Raw genomic sequence first — 24,484 nt, 5'->3', positions numbered from 1 at the left:
TGTACCTTTCCCGGCCATCCCACGCTGATGTTAGTGAAACGTCCCTTGTGATCCACCAGGGCTTGCAGCAGCATTGAAAAGTACCCCTTGCGGTTTATGTACTCGGTGGCTTGGTGCTCCGGTGACAAGATAGGGATATGGGTTCCGTCTATCGCCCCACCACAGTTTGGGAATCCCATTGCAGCAAAGCCATCCACTATGACCTGCACGTTTCCCAGAGTCTCCACCCTTGATATCAGCAGGTCTTTGATTGCATTGACTACTTGGATCACAGCAGCCCCCGCAGTAGATTTGCCCACTCCAAATTGATTCCCGACTGACCGGTAGCTGTCTGGCGTTGCAAGCTTCCACAGGGCTATCGCCACTCACTTCTCAACTGTGAGGGCTGCTCTCATCCTGGTATTCTGGTGCTTCAGGTCAGAGGAAAGCAAGTCACAAAGTTCCATGAAAGTGCCCTTACTCATGCGAAAGTTTCGCAGCCACTGGGAATCGTCCCACACCTGCAACACGATGCAGTCCCACCAGTCTGTGCTTGTTTCCCGGGCCCAGAATCGGCGTTCCACGGCATGAACCTGCCCCAGTAACACCATGATTTGCACATTGCTGGGGCCTGTACTTTGTGAGAGGTCTATGTCCATGTCAATTTCCTCATCACTCTCGTCACCGCGCTGCAATCGCCTCCTCACCTGGTTTTGCTTTGGCATATTCTGGCTCTGCATATACTCCAGGACAATGCGCGTGGTGTTCATAGTGCTCATAATTGCCGCGGTGATCTGAGTGGGCTCCATGATCCCAGTGCTATGGCGTCTGGGCTGAAAAAAGGCACGAAACTATTGTCTGAGGGAGGGAGGGGCGAGTGATGACATGGCTTACAGGGAATTAAGATCAATAAAGGTGGCTGTGCATCAGGGAGAAACACAAACAACTGTCACACAGCATGGCCCCCCCAAAGATTAAACTCAAAACCCTGGGTTTAGCAGGCCGTTGATTTCACGGAGGGAGGGGGAAGCAAATGAATACAGAACAAATTTGGTCCATCTATTTTTTACATCTTAAGCTGGCAGCAGACGGTGCAGCATGACTGCTAGCCATCGGCATCTTCTGGGTGCTTGGCAGAAGATGCTGTATTACGACTGCTTGCCATCATCGTTAAGACGGTTCAATAGGACTGCCGTCAGGACTGAGTCTCCAGGAGACAAAACATGTCTGCCCAGGTGCCTCTGACCGAACTCACTGAGGAGTAGGACGACGACGGATACCAGTCGTAATACACCATCCACTGCCAAAAGGCAAGGAGCTGCTGCTGTATAGCAATGCAGCCCCACGTCTGCCAGCACCCAGATAGCCGATGACGGCTACCAGTCATACTGCACAGTCTACTGCCAAAAGGCAATTAGCTGCTGCTGTGTAGCAATGCAGTCCCACGTCTGCCGGCACCCAGATGACATATGGTGACGGTGAGCTGAGCTGAGCTGAGCTGAGCGGGCTCCATGCTTGCCGTGGTATGTTGTCTGCACAGGTAACCCAGGTAAAAAGGCGCGAATTGATTGTCTGCCGTTGCTCTGACGGAGGGGGAGGGGCCTGACGACATGTACCCAGAACCCCCCACAACACTGTTTTTGCATCATCAGGCATTGGGATCTCAACCCAGAATTCCAATGGGCGGCGGAGACTGCGGAAATGTGGGATAGCTACCCACAGTGCAACACTCCGGAAGTCGACGCTAGCCTCGGTACTGTGGACGCGGGCCGCCGACTTAATGCACTTAGAGCATTTTATGTGGGGACACACACAATCAACTGTATAAAACTGATTTCTATAAAACCGGCTTCTATAAATTTGACCTAATTTCGTAGTGTAGACATACCCTCAGTGTGACTACTCACATGAGGGAGGGTTGCAGGATCATGCCTTAAAGATGGACTTTATTAAAAAACAATGCATTACTTATGCAACAAAGCCTACATAAGGGAAACATGCATATTTGCCTTTTAAATGGGCAAATGGATTCATGTCCTTTATCTGCGGTTACCAATTCTTCCTATTAATCAATTTTTCTAGAATTAGCTATCACTCATTTCTGTAAAGGAGGATCTCTGACCACTGTTTTGGGCAAGGAGAGGGGATTCCCCAAACGGAGAGAGATCGAATTAGGCTCTTGTCCTTCATCAGCTCAAAAAGACAATGGATTATTTCTGCAAAAAACATACAGTCTCAGAGACCAAGAGCCCATGCCTGCTTGCAAGCAAAATACCTTTTTACATTTCCTTCTATGGGGAGGTACCTGTAGGCTCTGTCTCTCTCAAACTAACATGTTAAGGTATGAAAACACCCACACCTTCCTTAGCTGTAATTCGTAAGAACTTATTCTGATCAACAGGACAGGGGAGGAAGAATTTGAATAAATATAAATCTGTGTAGGATCTTTATATCAGCAATATCTTTGGATAAGAGTAAACAACTCTATTGTGTAACAGTTAACACTCACTTATCCTACCCATGCAGTAGGTCAGTATTTTCATTAACTCCCTTGTGCTGTTTCTATTTGCGGACACATCCCTTTTAAATAATTGAGATGGGCACACTGAATGCTATGCTAGTTATTTTAAGTAGATAGAATAAGAGTTTTGTTCAGTAGAAGGACTACCCAATGGTTGACAAGCCTGGGTGATGAAAAGCAGTATTTTAATGAAGTGCCTCCTTTTAGACATGGGGACCAGTGATAATTTTGATGAGAGGCAGGCAACAGGTTACTTCAGAGTTTTTCTTACAGTTAAATACATTGATCTTTGACCGCCAACTCAATATTTTACTATTTATTTTTTTCCTTCAAAGAGTGGAGTAAGTTTACTCTGCTATTTCATAAGCTCCGTTATTAACATTTTTAGTTTTGTGGCACGATTCCCCTTCTTCGGGTTATGGTATTGAAAAAAGCAGAACACTGCAAATGAACATAAACTAAAGTAAAGTGGAACCTTACTAATTTATACTTCAATAATCTCCATACCATGTATACAAAAAATGCCTTTTCTCCTCACTCTTCAGCAAAGATTAATGACAGAGTCAGTGCTAAAGGAAGGTATTTTGTTTTTACAAAATGTTTTCTCAAAACATTTACCAATGTGTCAGGTACTGGCATCTTAATTAAAATTAATAAAAGTTTAAATAATTAAGTGTAATGTACCAAACCACTGATCTAGGCACAGGCAGAATAACAATTATAAATCATGTAAAATGACACTATATTCCTTGCTCAGTTAATCAACAAGGACCATCTATAAGCAGGATTTTCTATTGTATTCAGGGTTTTATAACACACTCATCACCATGGGCTCATCAGTTACCATCCATCCACAAATACATCAATCCACCCGCCCCCAGTATTTATTGGTCACCCCTCTAGGCCTATATACACCCTTTCAAAATCACTAAGGTTAACCCTTTCACAAAAGCCTGGTAAAGAAAGGCCTTGCAATGTGCTCTTACACAGCTCTGCCTCTCAGATCAAGAAGGGGGAAATACAAGCCACACAGTTAAAGGCCCCTTCTTGAATCCCACCTGCTTCCCAGACCTTTTTTTGATCAACTGCTGAAGTATCACAAGGGGATGTGATGATGTCTATTTTAGCCAACATGCCATTTATTGCTGTACAGGTCAACAGCATCCACTGGAAGTGAATTAGAAAGCAGCATAGCTTTCTGAATGCAGCAACGAAGTTATCTCTGCACATAGCACTTCCAAGCAAGCAGGCTGCCATATTCTGCACTAGTCGAAGTTTACAAGTAGCATGCAGATGAAGCCCAAGGGAGAGCACATTACTAAATTCCCATCTAGCAGAAACTAAATACTTTATGTAAGAATTTTTTTGCTTGGTTTACTTACTAGTTGACAACATTTACTACTTCACAACAGATTTCCTCTACTTTCAATTTTTGTAAAAACATTTATTTTAAAGAGGAAGATGTGTTTTCAGGAGCCAGGCACCACAGTGGGTTAGTTAGTGAATTAATCACTTCTGGGGACCAGGAGTCCAGTCCTCCATACTCTCCACACACGAAGCTCCTACTGTGGCAGCTCTGTGCACAGAAAGCCTGTAAGCTTGTGCCCCTTAGTTTTAATCATGATTCATGTCCCACTGAAAAGCTGTTTGGTAGTCCCTGCTTGCACAAACACTGAATCACTTACACAATTCAGGGTAATTGGGGGGTTCCATGTGAAAGTAGGCTTCTAAGTCTTTAACAATAATGAGTGTTGCAGGCAGGTGTGCCAATGCTGATACAGCAAAACTCCTGAGAAACATTTAAATTGCAGCAAGTCAACGTGTATTATTTTAATGCACATGTTAAGTCTGACAACAGAAGCTATGCAAAGCTATCATTTCCCAACACATGAATGTATCAATCCTTCCCTTCATATTTCAAATATTCTCCCCCTTGCCTCACATTTGTTAGTGCTCTAAGACGACATTTTTGTTAATTATTTTCTTTATCTTTTGCAATACGATAGTCCCTCGAGCCTCCAATCTAGATCATGATCCCACTGTGCTAGGCATTGTACAAGCAACACTGCTCGTTCTGTCTTTTAAATTTATATATTGTGGCACTGGGATATCCAAATTAATGAGGCGAGACTGCACTGTCTTTACATCCAATAAGCCTTTGTTGTTGCTGGAACCGTCATGCTCAACTTCCCATCAGAAGCAGCACTGTCCGTCCCCCCCTCCACTCCCAAGACTTTCACTTTTCATTCCCCCTGCCTCTAAGCTCATTTCATTTGCAACCCAGCTAGTGGGGAAAGGTAATCCAAGAATATAATGTAAGACAAATAACTTGACTCAAACCAAGATTAAGGACATTTCATTAATGGCTAAGGGGCTGATCCAACACACACAATTGGACACAGTGTTCACTGCTACCATAAATAGTCCCACTGAAATGCTGGATCAAGTCCCAAGGATACAGTAATACCCTAAAGACAGACTGTTTGGCCATAGGGTTTACTTATCATTAAATATAAAGAGCAGCTATTTGTGACCATTGATTGTTGATTTCTCTCAGTTACTGCGTGGGCAGCAGTTCAAGTTGCCAGAGGCGCTAATTTAGCAGGGTATGTGTCAATCTGCCAAGAGTACAATCTCTTCTATTATCCTAACAAGTGAATGAAATGAAAATATTAAAAACATTAAAACACAGATTTCCATGAACAAAAGACATAGCTTAAAGCCATAACAGTGAGACATTTCAGACTAGACTCTAACTCCCTCCCTAAATGAGCACCGATTATGAAGCATAAATTCTAGACAGCACCATGACAATCCATTGTTAACTATTTGTTTTATTATACTGGACTTTGTGGAGGGAGCACACCTTGCAAGCATATTCATACATTTTAATTTTATTACCATTATACCCCAGCAAATTATCACTTAAAATTAGGGCTGTCAAGCTATTAAAAAAAACTAATCGTGCTGCTCAACAATAATAGAATACCATTTATTTAAATAGTTTGGGATATTTTCTACATTTTCAAATATATTGATTTCAATTACAACACAGAATACAAAGTGTACAGTGCTCACTTTATATTTATTTTTTATTACAAATACGTGCACTGTAAAAAACAAAAGTAATAGTATTTTTCAATTCACCTAATACAAGTACTGTAGGGCAATTTCTTTATCATGAAAATTGAACTTACAAATGTAAAATTATGTACAAAAAATAACTGCATTCAAAAATAAAACAATGTAAAACTTTAGAGTCTACAAGCCCACTCAGCCCTACTTCTTGTTCAGCCAATCGCTCAGACAAACAAGTTTGTTTACATTTGCGGGAGATAATGCTGCCCACGTCTTGTTTACAATATCACCTGAAAGTGAGAACAGGCAGTTGCATGGCATTATTGTAGCCAGCATTGCAAGATATTTACGTGCCAGATGCGCTAAAGATTCATATGTCCCTTCATGCTTCAACCATCATTCCAGAGGCCATGCGTCCATGCTAAGTGGTTCTGCTCGATAACCATCCAAAGCAGTGCGGACTGACACATGTTCATTTTCTTCATCTGAGTCAGAGGCCACCAGCAAAAGGTTGATTTTCTTTTTTGGTGGTTCGGGTTCTGTAGTTCCGCATCGGAGTGTTGCTCTTTTAAATCTTCTGAAAGCTCTACACCTCATCCCTCTCAGATTTTGGAAGGCACTTCAGATTCTTAAACCCTGGGTCAAGTGCTGTAGCTATCTTTAGAAATCTCAAATTGGTACCTTCTTTGCATTTTGCCAAATCTAATGTGAAAGTGTTCTTAAAATGAACAACATGTGCTGGGTCCTAATCCAAGACTGCTATAACATGAAATATATGGCAGAATGCGGGTAAATCAGAGTAGGTGACATACAATTCTCCCCCCAAGGAGTTCAGCCACATATTTAATTAATGCATTATTTTTTTAATGAGCATCATCAGCACGGAAGCATGTCCTCTGGAATAGTGGGCAAAGCATGAAGGGACATACGACTGTTTAGCATATCTGGCACGTTAATACCTTGCAATGCCGGCTACAAAAGTGCAATGTGAATCCCTGTTCTCACTTTCAGGTGATATGTAAACAAGATGCGGGCAGCATTATCTCCCAATGTAAACAAACTTGATTATCTTCGCGATTGGCTGAAAAAGAAGTAGGACTGAGTGGACTAGTATGTTCTAAAGTTTTACATTTTTTGTTTTTGAGCGCAGTTATGTAAAAAAAAAAATTTTACATTTGTAAGTTGCACTTTCACCATAAAGAGATTGGACTACAGTACTCGTATGAGGTGAATTGAAAAATACTATTTCTTTTGTTTGCCATTTTTACAGTGCAAATATTTGTAATAAAAAAACACTATAAAGTGAGTCCTCTCTACTTTGTATACTGTATTATGATTGAAATTAATATATTTGAAAATGTAGAAAAACATCCAAAAATATTTAATAAATTTCAATTGGTATTCTATTGTTTAACAGTGTGATTAAAACTGCGATTAATTGCGATTAATTTTTTTAATTGCGATTAATATTTGAGTTAATCGCATGAGTTAACTGTGATTAATCGACAGCCCCGCTTAAAATGTATCATTTTGTGGTTGAGATACAGTGTGATGAAATGGTAAGAGGAGAGGACTGGAGTCAAGACTTCTGGGTTCTCACCAACTCATCTCATGTCCTTGGACAAGTCACTTAACCTTGCAGTGTCTCAGTTTACCTACCTCACAGCATTGCTCTACAACTTTATTCATTAGTGTAAGTAAAGTGTTTTGAGATCCTTATATGAAAGGCACCACAAATCTACAAAGTAGCATAATTTTATGTGCTGCAGTTGTTCAACTATTTCTTGGTGAATTTTGTTTAATGTACAGTGTTTGGAGTAGTTGGCAGACCTATATATTCCCACAGAGAATAGCTATGGCAAAACTACTGTCAGCATATTTTCTCTCATCAGTGAAGAAAAAGAGCGTTGCCCCTTTTGATACTGTCTTCCATTTGCTTTGCACTGTGTGGGCTAAACTGCAACACATGGATCTCACATATGAAGCAGGCTTCTGTTTTCCATACAGTGTGAAAGAAAAAATTAGGTATCTTTGAGCGACTGACATAATTAACTACTGCAGTCTCTATATTTCCAGGACATACCAGGAGGAGGTGGAATTATGAGACGAGGAAAGGCACACGATTAGTAATATTTTTTTTGGTATTCTGTTTCAATTTTTCCTAACAATAAAGGCAACTAGACAATAAATAAGTATTAACTAAGGAAGTGCTGCACTTCACTAATTATATTCAGGGCGCTCCCATACTCTGCGCCGCCACCCCCTACAGGGCGGCCAGAGCGGAACACCACCAAAAAAAAAAAAAAGCGCGGCTGTGCCGCCCTAGGATTGGGCGGAATGCCGCCTCCTACAAGCTGCCGCCCCAAGCACCCGCTTGCTCGGCTGGTGCCTGGAGCCGGCCCTGGCTGCAATGTTGCAAACTCTCATGATTTTATTGCAAATCTCATAATTTGACATTTATTTTAAAGTCCGAGCTTCTGGAATCATGTGATAATGTGAGAATCTCAGCTTAAAAAAAATGTTTCTAGACCTCATGGCTGAAGAGAAAAGATTGAAAACGTGAACCCTAAAAGCTCAAAGCCAGAAGGCAAATAAAAGCCTGCCACATATATTTTTTTTAAATCTCAAGATTTTTAAGGCAGTCTCATGATTTTTGAACACTCACATTTGGCAGTACTGCTCCAGACCCCTGTTCTCCCAAAAGTGAAGTAGTTCCTCTCTCCAACTTCACTAATTAAGTCCCATAAACAGGTATCCAGCAAGAGTCCACACTCCAGCTGAGAAATGTTACTTTGTGTTAACACATTCAAAGCCAACTTAAATTAGAACTTTACTTTAAAAAAGCATGTAGTAAGCTTGCGAAGATATTGGTCCCAATCTTGATGTGACACATTTTACAGGGATGGAATTTACACAGATGAAAATGAGATGAGATTCAAGTCCATTAGGTGTAGATAATCTGTGAAGGCAACAAAAATGTATAGCTGTCTTCATAACATATGTTAATTAAGCCAGAACTTAAGAGTTGTACGGTCATGCTCCTTGACACTGAGTTCTACCATTATGGCAAGAGCACAAATAAGGCCATATTTATGTTACCTTTAAATGATACAATATTTAATGTTTAAAAGTAGAGATACAAACCTTTCTAAAAGTGCACATTGCAATTTCTCCGTCAAAACTGTACCAAGTCATTTTCAGGCCTAGAGCTCATCACAGTACAAGTATTTGTGGAGCAGCTGGTAGTAGAGCTGAAGTTAAGTAGATCTGCATTTCAACTATAAATCACTGTTTTAAGAGGTTTATAGAAAAGCTGTCAAAAAAAAATCCCATACACATTTTAAGATGAAGCAAAAAAAATTTAATATCTGTTCCAGGGAAAAAAAAAGAAGTGGCCCATTTTAAGTAATAATAAATAATGACAACAACAAAATTAATAGGTTTGGGACACTGATTTTGTACTTCTGCAATGCAGAGACTAAAAATGCTCAAGCACTATATACCTCTATGGAGCTATATGTTTATTAATAATAATGGCATTGAAAAGCTGCCTTTCTAAATGGAACATTTATTCAGAAAGAACCATGTTTACAGCCCTGGCTGTAACACAATCTGCAAATAAGTAATGTCAATTAGCCATGTACCTTCTGGTACTGAATTAAAGGGTGAGGTCAATGCATATAACAAATAAAAATTCAAAAACGATTCCTGGATATTGATCAAACAAAGGCTGACTAACATACTTTCCCAAGTAAATAGCCAAAAGAATGATTTTAGAATTTCAGAAGGTGACCACATTCATGTATTACATACACTTCCCCCTATGGGCTGGAAATTTCATCAAAGTTGGAAAAACATTTAATATGTGTGAAAGATGCAGAATTGAAAGTACTGGGAACTGAAAACCTTAATACAGCCACACAAAAGTACAACAGTTGTACAAGTTTTTCACCTCTCTTCAGCCAGTTCTCAACTCTGATTTGTAGGGATAACCTCTACTTTGGAGGGAAAGGGACTTCTAATCTCCAGGCTATTCTATCCTTGTCCTCTCTGCTGAGACCATTAATAAGTGTACAAAAACACCATCACATGGACATGTGTCCACCAGGAATGTGACAGATGACCAACTGATTTTATACAGGCTAATAAATAGTCATCAGATGGTAGTGAGTGTTATCCACAACTAACCTCAACTGGATCTGAACCAGTCACAGACTCTCATCCCACTTTTAGTTCGATGGGCCACCCTCCACCCATATGTGCATGGGTGTATGCACACAACCCACCTAGAAATCTCAATTATTTGTGAAAGGGCAACTTTAAAAGGACTATTCAGAAGAATTTAAAAAAAAAAATCTAGTGATCTAATCCAATAAAACTGAAACATCTGTCTTCCAACACCAACCATTATCCATGACTCAAATTGCTGAACCATTGAGTCTCTCAACAATTTCTTTGAACTGGGTAGCAATACTTTATCTATTAAGGATCTTTACACAAGACAGCTCAACTTGGCTGACATCAAATACGGTACAATGAGGCCCTATTTCAATTAACTTTAAACCTTAAGCGAAATCAATCTTTTTTCCCCTCCATCTCAACATTATCCAATTATCTGTAATTTTACTAAATTGCATATATAGAAAATAATTTATTTGGCATTGTATACTACACACTTCTAAAATACACTAACAATTGTTTTGAGACGCAGTCTAGAAAGAAACATCCAGGGATGCTCTAAGGACCCACCAGGTAAGTCACATAAGGGCACTGAGGAAGAACAGTTTAACTGTAACTCCACAGGCATCCTTGAGATACTCAGCAAATGGCCAGCATTCTGACAATGTGAACACTGCACCGTCTTTACAAAGCCAACTCTCAGACACAGGCACAATGAATTACCACAGGAAATAATGTGATGCACATTATAAAACCACAAATAAAAGGTGAAATTATTAAACAAGGATCTCTACCAACATGATGGAGAGTATTTAAGTTTAGATTCCTTGCAGCCAGAACCCTCTGACAGAATTTTCTTTCACACCAATCTTTAGTACAACATTGCAGAAAAGATGGCTGAAGCAGACTCTGCATAGAGAATTTCATTATTTGCTGTAATTACAATAGACTTATAACAAAAATGATAATTGCTGAATTAGTATTATGCTTTGCAAAGTAAAAAACAAATGAGGTGGGGGGGGGGTTTGTTCTGTTTTAAACCAGAATAACACAATAGTCAGTAAAAACAAGAAACCACTAGGTCACTGGTTCAAACGACTGATGGTCCCTTTGCTCCACCCACACATCCTGCTCATTCTTTCCCTTAGAAACCTTCTCATTTTCATATTTCATCCTATATACCCCTTATGCTTCTAACAGTTCTATTCAGACACACCAAATGCCCTCTCTTTTCATTGAAATCCTTCCTCAAAACCAACTTCTTATGTAAAGTTTTTCACCAATAATCCAAAATAGAAAGATATTGTGTGTGTGTTTTTAAAAGGGAGAAAAAGAGCCACTGTTTTGAGACTGTATCTCACCTGGTTCCCTAGCATGTTTTGTGTCTGTATTGTAGGTCAGACATAGATTGTAAGTCTTTTGGGAAAGGTCCATTTCTTTCTCTGTATATTTTCAACACTCAGCAATAATAAATTCAGTGCAAGTCAGTAGCATTTGAAAGACATCTTCTGTACAGTGGCCTACCTGAAATGACAGGTGTCCACACTATAGTTTCCACTAACTTGTACTCTCATGAACTGTCTGAGCAGACACACCAAAAATTGAATGGATGTGACTAGAGAATGAACTACCCTCTCACCCCTAAAAGTCATCCCACTTGATGAGGGTCGAGGCACAGAGGGGCGGAGGCAATCTTGAGAAAAGTTGCACAGAGAGTAGCAGCGCTGTATGTAATTATATATACCGTGAAATAAACGTGAATGGCACTCTGCAGGCAAAACAGTGTTCCTGCCCCAAACCTCTTACAATAGAAGGCCCTGATCACATGAGACTAATGGTCCTTTTGCAGGATTGGGGCATAAATTAAGACACAGTAAGATGAAGCTTCGCCTCATATCAAGAAAGATATATTAGAATCAGAAAATGTACAGAGAAGGGCAACATTATTAAGGGTATAGAACAGCTTCCATATGAGGAAGGATTAAAAAGACTGACTGTTCAACTTGGAACAGAGATGACTAAGGGAAGATATGACAGAAATCTATAAAATCATGCATGATGTGGAGAAAGTGAATAAGGAAGTGTAGTTTACCCCTTCACATAACACAAGACCCGAGGTCACCCAATGAAATTAGTAGTCAGCAGGTTTAAGAAAACAAAAGGAAGTACTTCTTCACACAACACACAGTCAACTGTGGAACTCATTGCCAGGAAATGTTGTGACGTCCAAAACTATAAATGGGTTCAAAAAAGAATTAGATAAGGTTATGGAGAATAAGTGCATCAATGTCTATTAGCCAAGATGGTCAGGGACACAACCTCATGACCCTAAGCCTCTGAGATGCTCCAGGGGATGATGCACTAAATAACTGACCTGTTCATTCTCTATGAAGCATGAGTTGTTGGCCACTGTCGAAAGACAGGATACTGGGCTAGATGGACCATTGGTCTGACCCATTATGGCCATTCTTAAGTTTAACATTGGTAATGAGGAAGGAGGAGGAGGACAAGGATTACAGCAGAAAGATCATACAGTTGTTTTGGTTGGTAACTTGTGTGATTTGAGGCCCCTCAAGGTTGTTTGTTTTAAAATGATGCCATCACTGCATAGAGAAGACTGGTACTTCTAGTTCACATGGAAGAAGCATTAGGGAGGCACTTGGCAAAATTCCTGTTCCTTGGATAAAATTATAACTTTCTTCTCCAGGACTGTGAATCTTGCATGTTTCATTAGCATTAAATTTGCATTTATTTAGATTGTAAGCAAGGATAGGGACTTCAGAATCATTGAAATGTTGGGATGGAAGGGACCTCAAGAAGTCATCAAGTCCAGCCCCTTGCACTGAGGCACGACCAAGTAAACTTTCTATCAGAGGCTTGAAGCAGAGACTGTCTTTTTCTGTGTATATCAGTGCCTAGCACAGTGGAGACTCAATCCCTGACTGTGGCCTCTAGGCACCACCACCGTAAAAATATTAAATAACAACAGTACCAATAATACTTCTTAACAAGGGGGAAGGAGGAAGGCAAGCTAAACACTGGCTCAGTGAAAATTAATAAATAAAATCATACCTTTAACAGCTCAGGGAGAAGCGTTCTTTCCTTTTTATCACTTTTCACACTGATGGATTCATCTTCCTTATTTGCAAAGCTGAAAATCAAAAATAAATTTAACTATTTTAAAGACCTGCATTAGGCAGAGCTACTTAACACAAGAGGCACTGCATCATGCAATTTAAAAGCAAAGCTGAAAAGTATTTTTGTTTGTTTTTGGAAAAAAAAAAAAAGAGCACATTGCACATATTTACTCTTAAAAAAATTAGAAAATCCTGCCTGCAACACTGGGACTGAGCATGCTCAGTTGCTGTATGGAGATGGTGCATGCACAATATGGCTGGCACACTGGAGCTATGAGGAAACGGCGCATGCTCAGTGCAGATGGAATCTTCAAAAACCTCAGCTGTCAAACTAACAAACCTCTAAACATGTCCAAACTGAGATTTTTTTCCAGACAGAAGCTTATAACTTGGCCAAATTTGAGGGAATTTTCACAGGGACAGCAAAAGGCACAACACTGACACCAGGGCGACCACTCTGCTAAAGTTTAAGTCGTTGTTCCAAGGCAGGGATATGCTAGAGCGTCTCAAAAAAATTCTTACAAGTAGTTTGTTAACAAGAATAAAACCAACATACTTTCCCCCCTATTCTTTTTCTTGGGAACGGCAGACAATTTTTGCTGAAACTTTCCCAAAAAACTTCAGCCTTAGGCAGGCAATTGGCATGAAAGTTTCAGCCAAAACAGTTTAAGTTACAAGCAACTGAAAACAGGGTCCCATAATGGGAAGTGTCAGACAACCTTAACTATAGTCATTGCTGCCTGTTCTGCCTGTAATATGCCAACAATCCAAACCAATCTCACTCTTACCTTCATCCCCCTGCATGCAAAAATAGGGAAGAAGAAAAGTTCACTTGGTGGCTTCTCAACAATTTGTGAAGACAGTCTTATACCAAGGTACCCTGTATTTATGAAACACTGTGCTATAGTAAGATAATCATCATCTAGTGTATCTCTTACTCAATAAAGCCTTCTCAGTCTACTTAGATTCATACTACAGGTGAAAGGCACATTTCTGTCATTGTATGTTTCTTTATGATATGTAAAAGAGGATTTGAAAGTTGTTGGCTTTTTGAAAATAAGGAAAAAGCCTCTACACATGCTTCTTTTAAAATAACCAGGAATAGTGAAGTGTCTTCTCTGGTTTCATTGGAGAATTTAAAAAGCTCTCTCAGTTAACTGGCTGCTGGGCCATGTGCGTGTCTAACTCTTTCACAAAGAGTTTTACTCCCAGGTGTTTGTCAGGAGTTTGAGTTAAATGTGTTAGATACACATGTGTTTGAGTTAAATACAAAAAAATTGTCAACAGTCTGACTAAAAATCCCTCCCCCTCTCAATTGCTCAGATTTCAAAAGTCCTCCAGCAGAAAGTAAATAAGACCAGCTATTTCTAACTTTAAAGAGCAGCATTTAGCCATTAAGCCTTTTATGCAGAGACAGAAAGAGCCATTTCTTTTCTCTCTTTCAAAAGTTAGGGTTAAGCTCAAAAACAACTACAGTAGCATCACTATTTTAAAGTATTTTTAAACACTTGTCCAGAAGTATTTAGCTCATTCAACAGGCACTTTTTAAGCACATATATAAATGGAAAGAAAGAATAAAATTAAAGATTTAGTCCACCCTGCTGCATCTCAGAGAGAAAGTTTTGATGGATTAATACTGTATCCCTATTAATTTCTTGTCTTGCCTTGCATGTGTTCCATGAGGAAGATTTCACAACCTCCTTTAGGCAGGTCATCGCTCCATAATAAAAATTCTTTACTGTATTTAACCTAGTTTCTCCCCTCTTAGGGCAAAATCCTACTCTCAGATCTACATGGCTTATCTTGATGCTGATATACTTGATGTCAATAGGAGCTCCCTGCATATAGCAAAAGCTGAATAATGGGGTTGACATCCACTACAAGAGGAGGATTTTCCCCTTAGCTTTTAGGGCATTGCTTCTTATGGGACCAAACTGGATTATTAATAAAACTCATCCTGTCTTTTTCTTATGACATGTATTTATAGCCCATTAGAATCCTACCCCATCATCATTTTTCCTCTACCCTTTACCCTCTCCTTCATAAACCATGTTTTCTAAAACTTTTAGCATTTTTGACTGCTTTTTTACAGACAAAAGGCAATATCTTTAAAGTATAATACTGACAGATACCAGATTTATTTTGTTCTAGCATCAGCCTCGCTTGGACAGGTTACTGTAGAATCCTGCAATATGTGCAGTGAATCAAGAGTTTACTTGTGTTTAGTTCTTAGGCAAATGTCTTAAAATAAACAAAGGAGAAAACACAGCTTTACTTTCTAGCCACATTAAAAACAAAACAAAAACATTCCCCCACCCTCCAAAACTAAACCTGAAAGTTACCTTATTAAATTAGTCTTTTTAAAAAAATCTTCTATGTGTTTCAACATTCTAAACCTTCTGCTTTAATCAGTAAATAACATTGTTTTTACAGAGCCCTTGGTACATACTAGATGAGTCACACTGTAAATAAATAAATAAAAAGATTAAGCACAAAAGCTCTCTCTGCAGAAAATGTGGCTTTTGGATTGTTTTGTTTTCCCCTAAAAGTTGAGACTACCTTCCAAAGCAGAGAACAATAAGTGTGTGTCCGCTGGTGCCAAATATTACATTTAGGTCTGGAGAATAGTCCAGTTATTGCTGAGCAGACTTTTGATGACCTAGATTAGCATTCTTATATTACCACAAGAGAGAACTTGAATTCAGTGTTTTTATCACTGAATGTCATGCAATTGAAGCATCTGCAAATATTGAAACATGCAACCCTATTTTCCAGGCAGAAAAATAGGTATTAAGCATTAGTTGTACTTTCACAGGAAAACTACATAAATTCCTTCTCTACTGTGTTCAAAACATAGGTGAGCTAATGTAACTGTTCCACTCCTGTCCTCCTGTTGCAATAGAACAACCCCTCCACACAGCTGATAAAACATACTATAGCAGTGGTTCCCAAACTTCAACAACCTGTGAACCCCTTTCACTAAAATGTCGAGTTTCAGGAACCCCCTCCTAAAAATGTATATTTCCAGGGATTTTCTTCTTTATCTGAGTATAAATGATAAAAGCATTGATCTGGGAAATATAAAATTTGTTTTTATGACATGCATATTACACACTATTTATTATTTATTATTATTTATCATTACAGTATTTTTATTACATTATGAAAATGGCAACACTCTTCCAAGAGCTCACTTTTGTAGCTTGTATCACTTTGAATAAGCCTGTTATAAGACAAGGCTCCTATGTTTCATCAAGGAGTATCAGATGTGAAACATCATGAAGGTATTTAAGAAGCCAACTCAAAGAGTTCCTCCTACACAAGCATTCAGGTCTTGAGCAGTCCAGGCAAACAATGCACGTTACAACAAAGCTTAAACTTGTTCTTCATAATAATTAAAAAAAAACAATACTAGCTGCCTATTTAATTTTAAAAACAGCAAAAAATATCCACCTCCCTTTCCATTTCTTATAAGGAGTCTTGAAGTTTAAATCTCCTCAGTGTGATAGATATGCTTGCTTTGATCTGCTTAGCTCATGGAAGTCCAGTGGCTCCGGGCTGCTGGCCCTGTGCTGCCTGGGGTCCCTAAGGAAAGCTCTGTCCGCCATTAGGGAATTTTTTTCTGAGAACCCCCTGTAACATTTCGCAAATCCCCAGGGGTTCACGAACCCCAGTTTGGGAACCACTGTACTATAGTAAAAGCTGTGTTGTCCAGCACTTTACCAACTTGAAAGGTCTATAAACTGGCATTTCTGATCTTTAACAGGGTCCAGTTGGTGCGGGGCCGGCAGGCTCCCTACCTGGCTCTGCGTGGCTTCCTGGAAGCGGCGACACGTCTCTGCTGCTTCTAGGCGGAGGAACGGTCACGGGGCTCCATGCGCTGCCCCCACCCTGCCCCGCGCGTTGGCTCTGCAGCACCCATTGGCCGGGAACCACAGCCAATGGGAGCTGCGGGGTTGATACCTGCAGGCGGAGGCAGCACGCAAAGCTTTCTGGGCGCGTCTCCGCTTAGGAGCAGCAAGGACATATCGCCGCTTGTGGGGAGCTGCCTGAGGTGAGCGCCGCCGGGATCCGGCGCCATGAAACCCCTCCTGCACCCAAACTCCCTCCCAGAACCCATGCCCCGCACCCCAATCCCCAGCCCCTCCTGCACCCAAACTCCCTTCCTTTTAGCTAACCGGAATTTTTGACTTACCGACACCCCCCCATTTCCCCAACATGTCAGATAACAAAGCTTTTACTGTACATATTTACATACAACAAGAGTGTACATTCAAGAGATATGAAGAATAAAGTAAGTATGAAGTTTATAATGACATACTCCCAGGCAATTTATATGTACATATGTTTTGCCAGAAGCTGGGAATGGGTGACAAGGCATGGATCACTTGATTACCTGTTTTGTTCATTCTCTCTGGGGCATGTGGCATTGGACATTGTCAGAAAAGAGGATACTGGACTAGATGAACCATTGGTCTGACCCAATATGACCATTCTCATGTAATGAAGATGCCCCAAAATTATATGAATCTATTTCAATTCTAACTGTCAAGTCTCAGGAAGTTACCAAATTCAATTTTTCAAGCAACATTATAATTGCTTTACACTGATAGCATGGACAAATGAAATTCTGACTCAATGTATTCTAGGTTTCATTATTTATAATACTTAATAGCAGTGAAGATATTTTGTAAAAATAATGAACTCTTAGTAATGTGATACAATACACCACTCAACTATCCTATCCTAACTACAAAGTGAGAACAGATGACTGATGGGTGGGGAGAGGGGTTCACCAAGGGCGTTAGGGAAGTGTAAATTCACAACATTCTACATTTTTTCCACATATGCTGTTGTAGTCACGTGGGTCCCAGGATATTAGAAAGACAAAGTGGGTGAGGTAATATCTTTTATTGGACCAAGTTCTGTTGGTGAGAGAGACAAGCTTTCGAGCTTACACAGAGCTCTTCTTCTAGTCTTTCTTTCAGTCTCACTACATCCTCATTGAAAGTTTCTCTCAATACAGCTGTTGTTGTACCCATACCTAGTTCTTTTCTTAGATATTTTGTTCATATAAAGATCAATCCTGCAAGGCTCTGAGCCCGCTGGCCCCAGTCCATCAAAGCACTTAAGTATGTGCGTATCATTAAGCACGGGAGTATTCCCATTAAAGTCAAATGGGACTACACACATGTTTAAAGTGCTTTGCTGCATCAGCTCACAGTGAACACTCAGAGGTTTCAACACTTCCACTAAATAGACCCCATGAAACTATGACTTTTTAATCAGACCCGGTTCACAGGCTACTTTATATTGTTTTTAGAGAATTGATGACAGGACAGTCTATTAAACAGATTCAAACAATCTGTCTGGAGTTAACAGACAAGCTTGCCAAAACACAGTTCTAAAAATTCAAGTGGCTACAGTACCATGTCTCAGGATATCTAAAAGGTATCAGCAGGTTAAAAGGTGCAAAGTGGTGCACCCATACAATGTAGCTATTAGCAGATATCTAGTACATTAAAACTAGCTTTGCGCTGCCCCACAGGTGCAAACTTGCCCTAAAGTTGGTTTGGCTGGTCTGAGAAGGATCACTTCAGTGAAGAGAGATCATCAGGATGCACAGAATCATCATTATAGTTACTAAGTCACCACCCATGACTAGCATAGAGGGTGTCATGGAGTCACTGGGTCAGGTCCAGGCCCCAGCCTGTCACCAGTCTCCTGGGAGCGACCCCTTTAGTGTGCTAGGCCCCAAGGACTCTTACAGTTCCACAGGGGCAGGCCCGTGGCCTCCAAGACTGGGCTGCCAGTACCAGCATTCCCTGTCTCTCCGTGGCTTCCTGCAGCAAATCCAGCCAAGCCAAGCTACTGAGGGAGGCTTGTATTGTATCCCTTTAGGGTGCAATGCTCTCAGTAAGTATTCACTGTGACACAGGCAGCCTTTGCAAAATAAGGTAATGATTTATTAGTCACCTGGCATACAGAATCTTACAGTTCTTAGGCTACACAGAAAGGTAGACATTAAGCTATAATCCACCCTGGTCAAACTAATGCCCTGATGGGACAGCCAAGCTGTGCTGCACTCCATCTCTGGCTCTCTCCCCCAGCAATCTGGGCCAGGCTCCTGAGTCCCTCCCCCCAAAAAAAAAACCCCTCCTGCCAGTCACCTGAAACGTTTTCTCCAGCTCAGTTCACGAGTCCCACCTGATGGGGTTTTTTTTGCTGGTAGGTGTTGACTGTTCGGTGGTTGGAGCACTTCTTTGTCTTGCTGGACCCTCTGTTAATTTGAGCCGGTTTCAGTCAGTTCTTCAATGATCCTATTCACTGCCCCCGGCCCCACCCCACCCGCGACAGCAAGATGACACACACATCTCCTGCCTCCTGCACTGTTCCAGGAGCAGTGTTAACCCTTGTGCACCCACTTGGTTAGCAATGCCACATACAGAGGGAAACTGAGGCACATTTATGATTCATATAAAGAATAAAGACAATTCCCATTTGGTCACAGGTCACATGTCATGTCTGAGGCATCACTATAGCTAGACGACATGCAGCTGCCATAGAGCCCTATAAGATCATAGGCAACCAGAGCAAATTAGAACAGCTCTGAGTCCACTCTCACTTGTACTTGGTGAATGGCCCAGCACAGTGCAGTCCCAGGATTAAGGAGGACACCTTTGTATCCCCACGTTCCATCCAAGGCTCCTCAACCAGAGCCAGGTTCATGAGTCATGTACATAAACAATTACACCACTGCCTTTCTATTGTTATTTTCACTAGACATCACCTTTTTTCTTATTTTTTGGTATACATGGTGCTCCTGAAATAGAGGAACTAAACATTAGCTAAAACCAGGCAAAGAGTTTGCCTTCTCCACACTTTGTCCTGCAGTTCTTTTGTTTTGCTAGTGTATATGTATCCTGAGCACTACCACCCTTGCTACTTAGATAATCAACAGTAAACTTCCATTACAGCAGACTATATTCTGCTGAAAGTCTTTGTTTATATAATTTTCTCATGCCTTCTATTCCTCTGTTGTTGAAAGATCAGCTTTGACCTATCTGGAATACTGGGACAGGTGGTGTCTGAATCATATGCAGCATTTTTTAATCAACGTACTTGTACAAAGAAGGATAGAGAATATTATTACTGGAGAGAGAGAGGAATGTTTATTCTATATAGAGTTACTCGTACAGAGATAAAAACCCTGTATAAACTAGAACCAGATAAAATACACTTATCTAACCTGGGTTTGAGTAAACACATGCAGGTTCTTCCTCTATCATTATCCCACGTAAATTAGCAAGTTGGATTGCATAATTTGAGAAGTATTTTCCAATCTTCTCGATTAAAAAAACCAGAATAGACCCAATTATAAACAATTAAGTGTTCAAAGGCCACTCAAAGCATTTTTGTATAGTGTTACATGTCTGTTTTTCCCATCTTTCCTCTTTATAACAATCTCTTGGCACTTTAAAAACCCATCCCTCTCTTCCTGCACTAATCCTTCCCACCCATATTATGTACACACATGCTGGTTAATGTGTTGTCACTTGTGACTGCTTGGAACTTATTGATTTTTATCTAACAATAAGAGCAATAAAATGAGAATGGAAACATGAAGCTTTTGCCAACAGATATAATTATAAAAAAAAAGAAAGGCATTCTTGATGTCTACCAAACATGAAATTGACCAACAGGATACTTAACTCTGCACATTGTACATGATCAGCCTGTTGTGGACTCTCTCCCAGCTCTGACCAACTGGTCTGAATGAGTAAGAAGTCGGGAATTGGAGCCAAGGGTCAGAAATGAGTTTCCTGGAGTGAGGCAAGGCAGGTACAGGGCTGGGTCCAAGGCAGGAACAGCAGCTATGCCAGCCATGGGCAAAAGCTTTGAACAATTGCTGGACTGCTGCTGGGCTGACTCTTCCAACCACTGAGGCTATGTCTACATTACAAATTACTTTGACATAACTATGTAGGTAGATAAGATCCCATGGGAAGCAAGTCTTAGGGAAAAACTACTGAAGACAGTTGGCAGTTTTTCAAAGAGACATTATTAAGGAAGAGGAAACTATCCCACTCTGTAGGAAAAATAGGAAGTATGGCAAGAGACCACCCTAGCTTAACCAGAAGATCTTCAATGATCTAAAAATAAAAAAATGAAGTCCTACAAAAAGTGGAAACTATGTCAAATTACAAAGGATGAATATAAACAAATAACACAAGGGGGGTGGGGATAACTCAGTGGTTTGAGCATTAGCCTGCTAAACCCAGGTTGTGAGTTCAATCCTTGAGGGGGCCACTTAGGGATCTGGGGCAAAATCAGTACTTAGTCCTGCTAGTGAAGGCAGGGACTGGACTCGATGACCTTCCAGGGTCTCTTCCAGTTCTATGAGATAAGTATATCTCCATATATTATTATTAAAATTAGAAGGGCCAAGGCACAAAACAAGATCAAACTAGCTAGAGACATAAAAGGTAACAAGAAAACATTCTACAAATACATTAGAAGCAAGAGGAAGACCAAGGACAGGGTAGGCCCATTACTCAAGGGGGGAGGGGGGGCAACAATAACTGAAAATGTGAAAGTGGCAGAGGTGCTTAATGACTTCTTTGTTTCGGTTTTCACCAAGAAGGTGGACGGTGATTGGACATCTAACGTAGTGAATGCCAGTGAAAATGAGGTAGGATCAGAAGAGGCTAAAATAGGGAAAGAACAAGTTAAAAATTACCTGGACAAATTAGATGTCTTCAAGTCACCAGGGCCTGACGAAATGCATCCTAGAATACTCAAGGAGCTGACTGAGGAGATATCTGAGCCATTAGCAATTATCTTTGAGAAGTCAGGGAAGATGGGAGAGATTCCAAAAGATTGGAAAAGGGCAAATATAGTGCCCATCTATAAAAAGGGAAATAATGACAACCCAGGGAATTACAGACCAGTCAGCTTAACTTCTGTACCCAGAAAGATAGCGGAGCAAATAATTAAGCAATCAATTTGCAAACCCCTAGAAGATAATAAGTTGATAAATAACAGTCAGCATGGATTTGTCAAGAACAAATCATGTCAAACCAACCTTATCGCTTTCTTTGACAGGGTAACAGGCCTTGCAGATAGGGGGGAAAACTGTAGACGTGGTACATCTAGACTTTAATAAGGCTTTTGATACTGTCTTGCATGATCTTCTCATAAACAAACTAGGGAAATGCAACCTAGATGGAGCTACTATAATGTGGGTGCAAAACTGGTTGGAAAACCATTCCCAGAGAGTAGTTACCATGGTTCAGAGTCATGCTAAAAGGGCATAATGAGTGGGGTCCCGCAGGGATCAGTCCTGGGTCCAGTTCTGTTCAATATCTTCATCAATTATTTAAATAATGGCATACAGAGTACACTTACAAAGTTTGTGGACGATACCAAGTTGGGAGGGGTTGCAAGTGCTTTGGAGAATAGGATTAAAACTCAAAACGATCTGGACAAACTGGAGAAATGGTCTGAAGTAAACAGGATGAAATTCAATAAGGACAAATTCAAAGTACTCCATTTAGGAAGGTACAATCAATCAGTTGCACACATACAAAATGGGAAATGACTGCCAAGGAAGGAGTACTGCAGAAAGGGATCTGGGGGTCATAGTGGACCACAAGCTAAATGAGAGTCAACAGTGTAACACTGTTGCAAAAAAAGCGAACAACATTCTGGGATGTATTAGGAGGAATGTTTTAAGCAACACACAAGAAGTAATTCTTCCGCTCTAGTCAGCGCTGATTAGGCCTCAACTGGAGTATTATGTCCAGTTCTGGGCGCCATATTTCAGGAAGGATGTGGACAAATTGGAGAGAGTCCAGAGAAGAGCAACAAAAATGATTAAAGGTCTAGAAAACATGACCTATGAGGGAAGATTGGAAAAAAAAAATTGGGTTTGTTTAGTCTGGAAAAGAGAAGACAGAGGAGACATGATAACAGTTTTCAAGTAGGTAAAAGGTCGTTACAAGGAGGAGGAAGAAAAATTGTTTTTCTTAACCTCTGAGGATAGGACAAGAAGCAATGGGCTTAAATTGCAGCAAGGGAGTTTAGGTTGGACATTAGGAAAAACTTCTTGTCAGGGTGGTTAAGCACTGGAATAAATTGCCGAGGGAGGCTGTGGAATCTCCATCATTTGATATTTTTAAGAGCAGGTTAGACAAACACCTGTCAGGAATGGTCTAGTCCTGCCACGAGTGCAGGGGACTGGACAAGATGACCTCTCGAGGTCCCTTCCAGTTCTATGATTCTATGTCACTGAGCGGTGTGAATAACCCACACCCCCTGAGTGATGTAAATTATATCAACCTAAGCACTGGTGTAGACAGTACTATGTCAGCGGGTGAACTACTCCCACCAACATAGCTAGTGCCTCTTGCAGAGGCAGGAGTTATTAAGCCGACGGGAGTACTCTTCACCAGAAGCACTACAGCAGCGCAGCTACAACGATGAAGTTGCGCCGCTGTAAATGGGGTAGTGTAGAGACAGCCTCAGGTTGTGTAGCCAATCAGGCAACCTACTACAAGCCAGTCACACTTGTTAGGCTGCCCAGAGACTGACTCTGCTGCAGGACCTGATTCCTGACACTGCTGATACATCCATATAGTGTCACTGAGATCAGCTGCAATGTTCTTGTTCTCTACCCCATGTTTTCATCTCCATTTTGCTAAAGATATTCTTGGTTCAGAGATCTCATTTCACTGAACTCCCCGCTCCAACAGAATCCTATTTTAGCATATTCAAGGTTTGGTGTAACACCATTTTTGTCCTCCCTTTTACACTAGCTCTTTTGCTTCGTGTTTTGGGGGTGCATTCCCCCCTCGCCCACTACACACATCCTTTACTCTTCTTTGGCAAAGTGATTGCTTTTCTCAGGGACATTAATTCTCACTTTATTTTAATTATGATTTTTCATTTTTGTGCAGTGCCAAGACAGCAGCCTTTGGAAGAATATTCCAAATCCTGAGAGATGCAGGTTAACTACCAAAGGCACAATCATCATAGGTAAGGGAGTCTCCCTAGAAGATATGAATGAGAGGAAGAACTGTAAACCTAACAATTCTACCAAATACAGATACACAAGGCCATGAACTCTCCTAATTCTACAGTATCTGACAGGGATTCTGAAACCATGCTCTGAGGACCAACAGTGGTTTATGAAACTTTTGCTGCTAGTCTGCAAAGAACTGGTTGGTTGTACACTGCTGGTAAGTCATATGGTATTGGTTTCTCCTCTGTTTCAGCAGCCAAACTGCATTTTTTTAAAAAAAGAGACTGTTAATGTTATTTTTCCATATAAGCAGCTGCTATAATTGCCACACAGACCATTATGATCATCTAGTCTGGCCAGACCAGAGAATTTCATCAGGTGATTTCTACATTAAGCCCACAATATCTGGTTGAAACACAGCAGCTCTTTTAGAAAGATATCCAGTCTTAATTTAAACACATCAAGTGATGGATCCACCACATTCCTATGTAAGTGGCTCAATAACTACACTAAGTGTTAAAAAACTGTGCCTTAGTTCTGAATTTGTCTAGCTGTAGCTTCTATCCA

The 24,484-nt window shown here is 40.5% G+C and overlaps 1 protein-coding gene across 1 annotated transcript in view; it reads right to left on the bottom strand.

The window, feature by feature from the left end:
* The window catches only part of CRYBG3 (crystallin beta-gamma domain containing 3), a 131,272-nt gene that overhangs the window by 88,841 nt on the left and 17,947 nt on the right, over positions 1 to 24,484 (bottom strand). The window contains exon 2 of the mRNA XM_024198751.2: positions 12,830 to 12,908. Within this exon, the coding sequence (XP_024054519.2) occupies positions 12,830 to 12,908 (79 nt within the window). The remainder of the gene's footprint in view (positions 1 to 12,829; positions 12,909 to 24,484) is intronic.

This window comes from Terrapene carolina, unplaced genomic scaffold (assembly GCF_002925995.2).
Source record: "Terrapene carolina triunguis isolate 2854851 unplaced genomic scaffold, T_m_triunguis-2.0 Scaffold558, whole genome shotgun sequence".
In the NCBI taxonomy this organism is placed as follows: domain Eukaryota; kingdom Metazoa; phylum Chordata; order Testudines; family Emydidae; genus Terrapene; species Terrapene triunguis.
The sequence above is the reverse complement of the archived record's forward strand: the minus strand, read 5'-3'. Positions and strand labels throughout refer to the sequence as shown.